General features: G+C 38.1%; 1 protein-coding gene across 2 annotated transcripts; it reads left to right on the forward strand.

Annotated features, from left to right (window-relative positions):
• Nucleotides 1–232: 232 nt before the first annotated feature.
• scrn2 (secernin 2) lies at nucleotides 233–13,044 on the forward strand. 2 transcript variants are annotated; one of them, XM_083906447.1, is made up of 9 exons: nucleotides 233–392; nucleotides 4,434–4,596; nucleotides 5,133–5,314; nucleotides 6,448–6,647; nucleotides 6,845–7,060; nucleotides 7,667–7,832; nucleotides 9,119–9,299; nucleotides 10,908–11,064; nucleotides 12,720–13,044. In XM_083906447.1, the coding sequence occupies exons 2-8, from the start codon at nucleotides 4,435–4,437 to the stop codon at nucleotides 11,058–11,060; spliced, it is 1,260 nt and encodes a 419-aa protein (XP_083762573.1). In that variant the 5' UTR covers nucleotides 233–392; nucleotide 4,434; the 3' UTR covers nucleotides 11,061–11,064; nucleotides 12,720–13,044. The 2 variants fall into 2 exon arrangements, with proteins under 2 accessions (XP_083762573.1, XP_083762574.1); XM_083906448.1 differs by lacking the exon at nucleotides 233–392 and adding an exon at nucleotides 700–720.
• Nucleotides 13,045–14,448: the final 1,404 nt, after the last annotated feature.

The raw sequence follows: 14,448 nt of genomic DNA on the forward strand, positions 1-14,448 counted from the left end.
ATGCATGTATATGTACTCACTGAGAAACACGGCAAGAGTGGAGTAAATTGCATTGTGTGAGCTAATTTAACCATGTTTGTTACGACTGTAACATAAATGGGTTTATGTTTGGAAGTTATGTGCTACAGCTTTAAATAAAGGATGATGATGATTTCAGAGCATCAGGTGGTGTTGTGTACACACGGTGGTCATCATCATCATCATCATCATCCTCGCTGTGCAGGGACACAGACAGGTGTGGACGCAGTCAGTCAGTGAGACAGTGAGCTGATCTGTGGTCAGACGAGACGAGACCTTTAAATACAGACCTCTTTCTCTGTCACGTGACCCTGTATCCGCACAGCCTGCCTGCTCCCTGCTCCCTGTCCTCTCCACCATTGACATAAAAAAAGGTAAACACTTTCTGCTGCTGTCGCTTACACACACACACACACACACACACACTCACACACACACTGTAGCTCCACTTTAATCCTCCATAACTTCAAACCCTCGACTCAGCGCTCCGTAAAAGGCGGAGTGACACGAAGAGGCGTCGCTGCTCCGGAAAGAAACGGGGGAGTGACCGCGGGTACTTCCCCGCTCACTGAGGCCTCGTCCCCGGAAGACACTGAGCTCGGGGGCATCGAGCAAAAGCCACAGCTTTTACGTTATTTATTTCGATTGAAAGCTAATTCATGAGAGGAGAGCGTGGCACAAGTGGGATTTGTGAAGATTACAGTCAGTAAAGTGTCCTGCACAACACTGCCTCCTCTAATCCCTGTGTGACAGGGATGAACAGAGCAGAGAACCGGCTGAAACCGGCTAGTACTTCTTATATTTTTTTATAATTTTTTCAATGTAAATATTAGCATTTCAGCTCAATAGCTTCCAGGTCATGTGACCTAAAGACTCAAAATCAGTGCAGAAACATAGTACTAGACTGCCTAGTCAGGACACACCTTTTTTTTTATTCCATTTTAATACTTTTTATATTTTTTATAATTGTTATAATTTAAATATGAGCATTTTAGCTCAATAGTTTCCAGGTTATTTCAGTGGATGTGAAACACATTTTATTAAGAGTCTCACAAGTTTGCAGACAGTGGGTTAAAGGGGTTGTTCGAGTTCTTTGAAGTGTGGGGGTCAAAGGAGCTCCGCTGTCACAAGTTTTCCTACAGCTGGGGACACACTACACAACTTTCATAGTCTTTACTGATTAGGGGAGTGGGGTAAGATGAGCCATTTTTCATAGTTAGGATCACTACATCAAGGCAATCATAGTTTTGTCACTAACTAATATATCTGCATATATTTCAGGATGTTGTGCACCCCTTCAAACAAACAGAATGAGTGTAAACACAACTGTTTTGATAATATAGCATGTCCAAAAAAAGTGGTCTTGTGGCACAACGTAGAGCATAGGATCAGGGTAAGTTGAGTTGTATGCCTATTCCCAGGTTTATGACCATGTGTTGTAGCACATATATACCACAATTGATGTATGAAACACATTTAAAATGATCTATTTTGGTCTAAACACAATTCTCATGAAATGTATGATAGACTAAATCCACTTTCAAGAGTGAAAAAAGTTTTTGGGAAATAAATGGCTAACCACTAACCACTTTACCCACCTAAATATTTGGTTACATGATCAATGTTTTTTACCGTTTCCTAGCAACAAGGGGTGGCTCAACTTACCCTTTGGCTCAACTTACCCCAGTCACCCCTATGGAAAGACTATGAAAGCACATTATATTATGTAGACTGAAAGACTGGCAGGCTACACGGTTTGTGTAGTGCAAGGCTATTCAACTTAAGGCCCGGGGGCCAGACCAGACCCTTTAAGCAATTTGGACCGGCCCGGTGCCCATTAGCCCATAAATAATGAATGTATTGTTATAAAGTAAATAAAATGGTAGCTTCGCCTACTTCTGGCACTTTGCAACACTTTGTGATACTCTGCGTCCCTTTTTGGTAAATACTAGTACAGCTGTAATTGTAGGCAGCCTATGTATGTACCAGAATACTTTGCACTATGAGCCAACTGTAGCGGTACCTGTGTCTTGTTGGTACTGTAACTTTTATTTTTTGCACTTAGCACCAACTGTAGCAGTTGTACCTGAATATTATTGGAACTGTGACTAATATTTCTTTAAAAATAGCCCTTTGTGGCCATTGCTACCCTTGAATAAGTAATAAATACAGAAAGTTATTTAGCAATGTGTTACGTAGTAGTTACCTTTATTTTACATTATATTTGGTTACATTTAGTTACATTTATTCTGTGGGTTAGGGTTAGGGTTGGGGTTAGGTTAGTGTAGCGGGTTATTATTGTTAGTTAACACAACAATAAACAAAATAGGGAAACCTGTCAATACTTGACAAAACTATCGACATAAATATTACCCTAAAATGTCCTATTTTTAGTGTTACTAGGAGTTATTCAGTTTTTTCACATTCTATTGCACCTCACAAACATGGTTGCTACCTTAAAATTCCTTATTTTGTACAAGCAGTCATATGTTAACGAGAGATTTATTACCATTTTTTGAAGATATACCAACTTTTTTAGCCAGCAGGGTTATTTTTTACTTACTTACTTACTTGACCACGTTACCAATTTTAACCTGATATTTACTTAAAGATTTCAAAGTCTGTAGCATTGTTTAATGTGCTGTGATAAATGTTAGTTTGACATGTAAAGTTTTGATATGATGTATGTAAGAGAACAGAAGTAGAAGGAGATCATACCTACTTTCTTTTTCTGACGTAACTGGCAACCCGTGGTTGCCCGGCAGCTGAGACTCTACTGATTGCAATGATTGGTAGACAGCGGTAGGTGGCGCCACATGCCAAAACATGATTTCAAAACATAAACATGATTTGCAGTCTGTAAAATATTTTTTTTAATGCAAATATTTTGTCTGTACTGTTGTTGTTGGTGAGTTCAGTTTGTTATATGAACATTATTCCTGAGTCTCTGTGACATATTAGGAGGATTTTATGGCCAGTTGCTTTAGATTTATTACATAATGCACCTTTAAGGATTAAAGTATAGGCTGTCCTTTTCCGAGAAATTCTGTCCCGTCTGTACCGCCTCTGAATTTCTACACAAATACTACAAGCTTTTAATTGTGATGGTTTACAAGTCTCTATTTCCAAATACCAAACGACCATAAGCACCATTTCTGTAAAGACCTTACCTGATATAGCACAATAAACCCCAAATGTTCCGTCCATAGCCCCACTTTTAGTTTTTAGCAAAATAATGTGGAAAATGGCATTCCAAATGCTAAAAAGGCACATACTAAAGACTTAAAAGATACAAACAGATAATCTCACTAAAAATAGTAGTTTCTAATGAATGCATCAACATTTTCTTTCACACATTTTTTTGAAGTATATTAAAGTTGATTTTTCAACCCCAGTGACGCCTGTTTGGTACATTCAATTGTATAACAGCCGAAGTTCTGACTTTCTCAAGTAGGTTTTCCAACTTTAAGATGGCCGCCACTCATAGCAACGCTGCTACTTTAACTGTTAATTGCACTCCTGACAGGTGAATCGGTAGTACCCATGTTTGTGTGTGCAAATTAGAGTATTTCCTGACTGGTATTGGTAAGAATGGGTATGTTTGCGTCCATGCTTTGTTTGACCTTTAAAGAACACAGTCAACTCAGAGATGACATCACTCCAAGGTCTGATCTCTGATTTCTGATAAATGGAACACAGCATTACACTGCCATGTTGGCAGGAAATCAGTGCTGGTTTTTAATCCGCCAGAGTTTACTGTGTACTTTAAATCCACGGAGATTGAGCAGTATACAGTATGTCATAGAACCTGACAGACTGAATATATCTGATCCTTACAATAAATATTTATATTTATATATTTCCCTCATTGCAATGCTTGCTTACACATTGAAAACTAAACAAGTTAGCATTTAGATTTTCAGCGTTTAAGGGGAAACTTAAGGGAAAGGTAACTTGACTTTCTATTATTTTGAACCTGTCTGGTCATATTCCTCTGACCTCTTTTCCATTGTTTGCCCACAGAACTTCTGTTTACTGTTTATTTCTCTCGTTTTTTGGACCATTCTCTCAAAACTCTAGATATGGCTGTTAGTGGAAATCACAGATTTCAGATCAGCGGTTTCTGAAATACCTTGTCATGCCTTATTCAAAGTCAGTCTTTACCATGTCCACATACCTAAATGAATTCAGTTGCTGTCATGTGATTGGCTGATTATATATTTGTGTTTACAAGAAGTTGAACAGGTATACCTAATAAAGTGGGAACATAAGCCAGGGGTTCCTCCTAAATCGTTTTACCTTCAAGGACAGCAGCAGTTGTCATATTTCTGATACACTAATTCATCCCACAAACCAGTGAGACTTCTTACTGTCAACCACAAACCTCACAGATGTTTTGTTTTGTTTTGTTGCAGGATGGCAGAGCCTCCAATGTCCTGTGACTGCTTTGTTTCGCTGCCCCCTGGCTCTCGCGATGACCACGTGATTTTTGGGAAGAACGCTGACCGTCCTCGGGATGAGGTGCAGGAGGTGGCCTACTACCCTGCAGCCGCTCACGCTCCAGGCTCCGTGCTGCAGGTAACCATACCTGTACTCCCTCAGTCCTGAAACAATGCTCGCTCCTGACACCAAGCATGGATTATTCTGCACAATTGAACTGCTGTACTCTGTCACACAGAGTTTACTGCAATACAGAAAGTAGTAGAATATAAATCTTTTCATTTTTATCATTATTCGGCATGTGTTTGCTGATAGTATTGATGCATGTCCAGTCTAAAGCAGGAATGTCAAATGATTACACAGAGACTCCATGGGAAAATAGAGCTTCTTGTTAGTAATTGAGGGAAAATAACTGAAATCCTGCCTTTTGTTCAGGCTCTTATTTTGTCAGATTAATCTTTAAGATCACTGGCATTAATTAGAGCACTGTGCTTCACATGATCTGTGAATATAATAAAAATCCTTTATTTCATTCTTCAATGAAATGTATGGAAAGTGAACATATACAGATATAATGAATGTTATGTCATTTCCATCTGCATATTGTAAAATAATGAACTCCATCTGTCTTTTGCTCCTTGTTCCTGCTCTCTGATGTTTGTTTTTACCTGTAGTGCACATACATAGAGATTCCTCAGGTTGAACAGACTCACGCCGTGATCCTCAGTAAACCTGCATGGATGTGGGGCGCAGAGATGGGAGCCAACGACCAGGGAGTCAGTATCGGGAATGAGGCGGTGTGGACGCGAGAGCCTGTGGCCTCTGGAGAGGCTCTGCTGGGTATGGACCTGGTCAGGTGAGCTTCACAACTCTGCCACTACTGTTTTCACCAACAACTATCAGGCTCATAAACTGATGTCCACAATGTCGAGGGATAGATAGATAGATAGATAGATAGATAGATAGATAGATAGATAGATAGATAGATAGATAGATAGATAGATAGATAGATAGATAGATAGATAGATAGATAGATAGATAGATAGATGGATAGACTGTTTCTGTTACTTGCATATATTATTTACTTTTTGTTTATTAATGATAATGAATTACATTTTATTTAAAAAGGGCTTTGAAATTGTGCTCAAAGACAATTTACATCATTTATTTTTTTAATTTAAATGTCATAAAATCAAACACGGGAAGAAAACAAACAATTTCACGCAATAATAATCATTTTATTTATATAAAATGTCTATTGAATTTGTATAAAGTGATTTAGGCTTATTAATGTGTTGAGGTTTATTTATTTATTTAAAAATAATCAGCCTATTATTGCTTATTTATGCAAGTTTACTCATTTTTAGTTTTAGATTGTATACTTTATTTTGCATTTAAAATACTTTATGTGCACTACAGTGCAGATTAGAGGGACAACCCTGAAAGTGTTTTTCCGTACTCCGTGTGCAGTTTTCATCATACATTTTGGACCAAAATAGAAGAAAACAAACATGTATTATGTATATATTATTGTTCATCGTCTGCACTGATTTCTAAAGATCTCTTCTCATAAAAACCTTATCCAGTTTCAACAGTAAAGAGAGAAACTATTAACTGTATCCTAAGTGAATACAGATATCATGGTGTATATTGGGTGTCAGGCTTTGATAAGAAGAGTGTGTGAGTTGTTTTAAGCGTGTTGTGACAGGTGTAGTGACAGGTGTAGTGAGCACAGTTGAACCATAGCCTTTATCTGTTCATCTCTGTAGATAAAAAGAAAAAAACACACACACACTCAGCCAGTGTAAACAGTGTGTGTGAACACTGGCAGCCATCTCCACTGATCTACCACTAAAATGATCAAATAACACAATAGAATGGAATTTGTTAATACGTTCCTAAGATGTATAGAAACATAAGAACTGCCTTGCAGAGATCAAAAGTCAATGTTACACTTTGAAGTATCTCAGCTTGGCTTTTGATTGTCAGACTGGGGCTGGAGCGTGGTGACAGTGCCTGGGCAGCGCTGACCGTGATAACCGGCCTCCTGGAGCAGCACGGACAGGGCGGACAGTGCAAGGAGGATCCGAACCCTTTCAGCTACCACAACACTTTTCTTCTGGTGGACCGTAACGAGGCCTGGGTCTTAGAGACAGCAGGGAAGCTGTGGGTGGCACAGAAGGTCACAGGTGAGCACGGAGGGTGAGCAACTCATATTTCACTCCTGTACACCTTGTGCCCCCCCCCCCCAATGCCTAACAGATAACAACAACCAAAAAGAGGACTGAGACTGATCACTCTCTGCTCACCACACCTTGAGTCTTACATTCCTTAGACCTTAAATTCATAGACTTGTGAATTCTCTACATATGTTTTTTGTTTTCAGAGGGTGTGAAGAACATCTCTAACCAGCTGACCATTGGCACTGAGATCTCTGCAGAGCATCCACATCTGCGGCGTGTGGCCCAGCTCGAGGGCTGGTGGGACGGCGAGACGGAGTTCAACTTCTCTCAGGTGTTCAGCCTTGAGGACCCTCCAGCGAGGATGGAGCTGGCCAAGAAACGTTATAAGGGCGGCACAGAGCTGATGCAACAACATGACGGTGAGAGTGGTGGCTCACTACTACATTCCCTATTATGCCTTTGGACCTACAGTCAATCAGGGTGAAAGTAGGCCAGTTTGGTTAAAGATTGTCAAAAACCCACATGACGCAACCGGTCATGGTGGCACTTTCAGCAAGTAAACACATCTACCGATGTGTTGTCGTCTGAAACAGCGTGTAACCCTTTATCAGTGTCATTCAAATAATAGTACATTTTCTTTTTAAAATGTACTATCCACTGAGCTGGACATTTGTCCTTATGGGCAACACTCTAACAAGAGGTGCAGGGGCAGTCTACAAAGTGCAACACAGATAAAGGAAACATGTATTTGTATTTGCTGCATGCTGTGTGAGGCAGTGCAGAATCGGCACTTTTAGCGATACAGATAAGTCAGATAAGTTGATTTACAGATCATTGATCTGATTCGTTGTAGGTTTGTCCAATTGCGTACAGAGGCATCTGTGTCCGTTGGTCAGGCCTCTTGAAAGTGGCAGGAGACAACACGCTTTCCAGACTAGTACTTAATCTCAAATGAGTTTGAGATGCAGTCTAGCATTAGTCAGGCTTAGTCATTCACTTTGTGTCTTTCCCGTTGTTGGTCTCAGGTTCGGTGACGGCTGAAGTGATGATGTCTGTTCTGAGGGACAAGCCCAGTGGCATCTGCATGGACTCTGGAGGTTTCTGCACCACAGGCAGCATGGTGTCTGTCCTGCCCAGAGACTGCAGCCGGCCCTGCGTCCACTTCTTCACCGCCACCCCAGACCCATCCAGGTTTTTTCACTTCAGTCAAGACTACAATAATCTGATACTCACACACTTTCTTAAGAACCCCACTTTAATACCCGTAGGAGCCTAAATGCAGATTTAGTTCATTTAATATTTGAATAATAACCGTAATTGATAATTAAAGACGAGTGGGTGTGGTTACCTGGGTTTTAGTTAGTCAGGCAAGTTTAGAGTTTTTTGACCTCATTCACTCACTCTCTCTCTCCTTCTCTCGGTTTTCTTTCCTTTTTTTAACAGTTTTTTTTGTTATGTAAGGATTATTTTCTGTGTTCAGTAAACAGATAAATTACACAGAGCGGTCCTGTGGATTTTTTGATGTGGATTATGACGAGGGAGATTGAAAGAGCGTCAGGCCAAGGCTTCATTAATAGGACTCCTGTTAGGGTGTTAGGGTGTCCCTTTGTTCTCAAAACAACCTCAGATACTCTTCACATGGATTCCATACATTCCTTTGATATTCTGTGCATTGTTGTTTTAATTAGCATTACAGAACATTTGCAGATTTGTTATGGAATTAGATTTGTGTCAATATTTTCAACAACACTTTTCACAAAGCAAACAACACTTTTTAAGAACCCAAAAAAAATAGATTCAAAAATGTTGTATTTTATTGTTTGATCATACACTTGTTCTTCGCACTCCCTGATTTTTTTCTGGAGTGACGGCTCAATGGACCGGAAGTCGTCACAGACTTAGAGTCGCTGTCCATCTGGAACTCGTTCCCCAGGTTTTCCCTGTCAACATCTGACAAAATAATTGTAAATATCTAATGTTTGTCAGATTATAAACATTAGATACAATTATTTTATCGGATGACGACGGGGAACCGAGTTCCACACAGACAGCGACTCCAAGTCTGTGACGACTTCCGGTCCATTGAGCTGTCGCTCCAAAACTCAGTAGCCAATCGGTAGGCAGCTTACTAAGGCCCGCCCACAAACAAAACACCACAGCGCAAAGAGCAAATCAGGGAGCACAAAGAACAAGTGTATTTTCAAACAATAAAATACTATATTTTTGATTAAATAGATTTTTTTTTGCTTCTTAAAAACTGTTGTTTGATTCCTGAAAAGTATTGTTTGAAAATATTGACACAAATCTAATTCTATAATTGGTCAGCTGCACATAATAGGAAGGTGAAACTAATATTCTGTCCCACTTCATCTTTGCTTTTCTCACATTCTGTCTCTGTTTTGGGTCTGAATTTCTTCGTCTGCCTTTCTCTTTTTCCTCTTCTTTTCCCTGTTAACCTGCCAACCTGCACCCATTAGGTCTATATTCAAGCCTTTTATCTTCCTGGACTGTTCCACTCCAGTGCTGAGGGTGGTCTCCCCACAGTTTGGTGCAGATGACCCTATCTGGGAGGAGCCTCGCTTTCAGAGCCAGGTGGATCGCAGACATGACCTGTACAAGGCTCACCAGGAGGCGCTGCACAACATGGAGAGCAACCCGGTGGGTACCAATTCAAAATATAGTGATTCTGACAGTGATTGTTCAGTGCAAATTCTGTAAGAATTGGAAGTTTAATTACATTCAAACCAGTATTTTTTGAACAAAGAAACCAATAAATGTGTAAAAGTCGAGGACAGATTCAATGTATGTCAAAAAGCAGAATTTGCTACAAGGCTTGCTTTTTCAAACAATGTAATGTGACGTTTAATATTGAAGCCCTTCAGCTTGTATTAATTCAGATAACTGTTTAACAGAATTACAGTATTCAAATACAGTATTGCATAATAACCCAAGTAGTATTCGTTGTGCAAAGATTTACAACAGTCTAGTAATATTTTGTGTTCAACACATAACTGAAAACTTAAAGAAGCATCCACAAAATCTGATCTTTCACCATTTTGACAAGGTTAAACTTGTTTCTTGTCCCTGCCCACCCCTGCTCTGCTGCTGTATACGTGCAAACACTCCCCCAGTTAGATCTGATCAGAACATTTGGCTTGACAGGGCTTTTTTTCAGACCAAGAACACAGTGTACAAAAAGTGCTTTATTGTTATATAATAGCATAAATGATTAACATTTACAACAGCATAAGCTTTTTTTTAAAGCTACACCGCTTTAAAAATTAAAACCTTAAATTCCAACTGCAGAAGTTGATATATTTTGACCACTGGGGGCAGCGGAGGTAGGTATGCAGCAGCATATACTGTACATGGTAAATGGTGTAGTGCATTTGTAGTTTTGATGACCACTCAAAGCTCCTTTGCACTACAGTTTTGCCATTCACCCATTCACCCATTCACTCACACTTTCATACAGCGCATGCGGAGTGCTTTTTCTATCACTCATCTTTCATACCCATTCACACACTATACCCAACCCGTAACCTTCCACTCCACTGGTTGTTTGTAGCTACCACCAACCAACCTAGCTAGCTGTCTACCTATCAACCAACCTAATTAGTGACCTCTCTACCTACCAACCAACCTATGTAGCTACCTATCGACCTTCCAACCCACCAACTAACCTACCTACCTCCTACCTATTTATCTAGTGACCACCTATGTACTATGTATTTTTATGTAATATTACATTTAAGGAGGATTGTAGTAATGTTTTCCACTATTATTATTATTATTATTATTATTATTATTACTATAATTATTATCATTATATTTTCTTAGTTGAAGATGATTTACTTTTTTAAATTAATAAAAATATGGTATCTTCAAATCCCACGTGGTTTGAACCAGAAGACTTGACACAGAAATTCAAATGAAGCAACTCACTTCACAAAGTTGCTGCTGTTTTTGTTTTTCAGAGTCAGACTATGTAAAAACCCAGATTAACTTGGAGAGGAAATGGAGGCGAGTGATAGCATGTGTGTAACTCCTGTTATTACGTCCCCCACTACACACATCCTGTTGAATCAGCACCTGAAAAGTGGGATGCTGTTTCTTTTTCATATATAAGTTAAACAAATAATATGCAAGTACAAACAGGATGTCTGTGTGCTCTTTTCTTTGGATTTTTTATTTACAAGCACTAGTTTTCACAGATGTTACTCATAGTTCAACATCTTTGTCCGTGTCATATTTATGTTTTTCCAGGACAAGGGCTCGTCTGTTTTCGAGACTCTGAAAGAGCTGGAGTCTCAGTGTCTGAAGGACATTTCAGCCGTGCTCAGAGGAGAGATTTCCAAGGACGAACTGGTGGACTTGTTTTACGACTGCGTGGACACCGAGTTTAAGTTCTACCAGTGAGGAGGTAGGAGGCGCCAAGAGTTGTGATTGGTGTCTGTGTGCGACGGTTGAGTTTCCTGTAGAAGGGAAATCTAAAGTGGAGCTTGTGAGCAAAGAATTGCAAACATCGCAAACAGTCAGATCTCAGAATCACTAATATTTTATTGATCCCTGGGGGAAATTGCTTTTGTTTGAGCTACTCAAACCAAGAACAGAAAAGATACATATAATAACATATATTAACTAAGGTACAATATACTAAGAGGAAGAAAAATTTTATACAATAAAATATAACATGTTTACCTCTGTGCCAAATATTCAAGAACTGAATATATAAGTACCAATATACAGTATATAAACCGTATTTCTAAGTAATTGAACTAAAATAAGCCAACTGTGTTCAAGATTCAAAATTCAAAGTGTTTATTGTCATGTGTACACTAAGAAAACATGCTGTCCACACGAATACTGACCTATCAAAAGTCAAAAGAAATGGATAAATAGTAATAATAATAATAAAGAACTGTAGGCAGCATGTAAGAAATAATACAATAAAATGCAATAAAAAATAAACATCTGATATATACAATGTAATAGAAATATAACAGTGAAATGTAGTGCAGATAAAAACTGTAACTGCATATTGTGCAACTTTAAGTTTATGTACCAATATACAGTGTATAAACAGGCTTAGAAAAAGCAATTCAACCTAAATAAGTGAACTGTGTATAACATAATATATACATTTAAGTATTGTGTGCAACTACATTGGTACAGAAGGAAAATGCAGATGCAGCCCTTTTATAAACATAAGTACAGGCATCTGTATTGCACAGGGATAAATATTATCATTGTGTGTTTGTTTAAAAGAAGCCAACAGTCCAGTTTAGTTTAGTTTTTTAGATTTATTTGTATCGGGTACAGTGTACGACTGTGTGATATCAACAATTTCAATCTGTAGTTTAAATGATAAATATTAGTGGTAATTCTGAGAGCTAGTTATAAGCCAATACGACATTTAGTATTGGAATTGGGGCAATATTAGTGAAAAATCACTGGTTCCCATATTCAGATAATGAAATGGATAAAATCCATGCCTAATTTGAAGTAACACAATTAGCAAATCTCCAAGGCTGCAGGCTGATTTTTATTAGTGCTGCAATGATCCATCATTTATTAATTGATTAGATGAGTGCGAAATAAGTTTTGAAAATTAACTAAGTTTAGGTGTATTTCAAACTTAAAAAAACAACAACAAAAAAAAACTCATCTCAGATTTTTAAATATTAATATGTGCCGATTTCTTCAAACGAACATGAATTAATATTTTGTTTATGAACTGTTAAATAATTTTTTGAGGGTACATTTTTATTTTAGCTAAAAGTGGCGTTCTCTTTTTTCCCCCTGTAAATAATTAATGTAAATTTGTATTTATCTTTGCGTGAGATGGTGGAAGCATATTTATATAATGATAAGGAATCAGGTTAATTATTAACAACCATTGATTTATGGACATGTAGTGTGTGTGTGTTATTTTCTGTCTGTCATTTGTTGTTCTTTTACATAATTAATTCATAGATTCATTCTCTGGCTTCAGCCTTTTGTCTTCTCTGATTCATTATGTTTAGTGCGACTGTGTCTCTTCCTCCATTTAACAAAGTGCTGTTTTCACTCTTACAGCGCCATCAGGTGGACTTGCCTAGCACCTGCCGGACTGTGTTCCTTCTCCCTGTGTGGCCTCAGCCTCACTCACACATGCATATGCCTGACAACATTCCATCATTAACACAGGCTCAGTGTCTCACAACTGCTCAAGTGATTGGAGCATATTGATCATGTGTTTTCACCCTCTGAGCGACGGCTACACCTCATTATAGTGATGTATAGACTGCACAGGCGCTGATGTAGAGCTGTGTGATGTTGCACAAATAATGAAAGTATGGAATTTCTTTATTATTCTGTCTGTTGTTGCAGATGGGTTGTCATTTATTGGCTCCCTGTAGAGAATAACAAACTAATAAATAATGTACAAAAAGGATGCACTGAGTGTGTTGTCAGCTTTTTGACCAGACAATAGATAGACAAGAGAAGACATGAGGAAAAAAAGCAAAATATATGTGTTAAGAAAAATAAAATGAGATGTTAAAGACAATACAAACAGCAACAGTATACAATAATAATAATAATAATAAAAAAAATAATAAAATACTACCTTTAGCAAAGGACTTGGTGCACGGAATTGCATTTATTACACTGTTAATGTTAATAAAATCCTTGTAAATGTGTCCATTGTGGGACTAATAGTCTGTGTTAAATAATCTAACAGCTCTCACTGATCTACAGTGTTTGCTCAGTGGTATTTGTCTCTTATTTTGACCTTGGATCAAACACACATGAATGGGAAACGTTTTAGAGAGACGGAGTTGAAGCGGTTACAGCGCCAAAGTTCGCGAGTGGCCAGGAGGCGCATTACATCCGTAGTGGTTTAGCGCTACCATAGAGAATGAATGGGAAACGTTTTAGGGCCGTTTAGGACACTCACATTAAGGAGCGGTCGATCGGAAAGCCAGGTGACGACTAGCTCGATCACAGTAAGTAGTTTATGCAATATATCTACACAATTTGCTGGTTATTCCTTTATTTATCTATTTATACCCTTTTTTTACGTAAGACGTAAGCGGCATCATCAAGCATTGGTGGTTCAGTGGTAGAATTCTCGCCTGCCACGCGGGAGGCCCGGGTTCGATTCCCGGCCAATGCAACAGTCTTTTTTTAATTTCTACCCCCATATGTATCTGCCATATCACATTATTTATTAATTTGATTTACATTACACACAGCTATTTGCTAGATAATATAGGTAATATTATATAGTTTGTATGTAAGACTTGTAGAAGTAACCACACAGCAGACTTATAGATAGTTTAAACTATAGGTTCAAGTTCAAGCCATCTCTCAATGAATTATTAAAGATATTTTATTAAAAATTACTGTGGCGACAAATCAACTCTGATTCTAATGCTTTTTAACACTGCACTGAGTTATTGAAGGTAATAACTGGCAGCTCACATAACTCTGATAAGTGTTAATTTTATACAGTATTGTGTTGATTTACTCTGTTGCTGTGAAAAACCAACTCAGATAGAGTCAAAGCCTTACACTCATATACACTGCACAGATAAATATGTAGTGTTATTTTTACAATAAAATAAAAAAGTTAAATTGCCTCTAACCATAATAATCACATACTATGTACCATTGAATAAAAACAAGTTATCATAAAAATGCATTTTACTTTTCACTTTTTATTGTATAAAAGTACCTTTTGAAGATGCATTTATAACCAACCTTCAGTTATACAAAACCATTTAAGAAACTGTTCATGTTCTTCACTTAAAAAAACAAAAAT

This window comes from Microchirus variegatus (genome assembly GCF_963457635.1).
Source record: "Microchirus variegatus genome assembly, chromosome: 19".
NCBI classification, from domain to species: Eukaryota; Metazoa; Chordata; class Actinopteri; order Pleuronectiformes; family Soleidae; genus Microchirus; species Microchirus variegatus.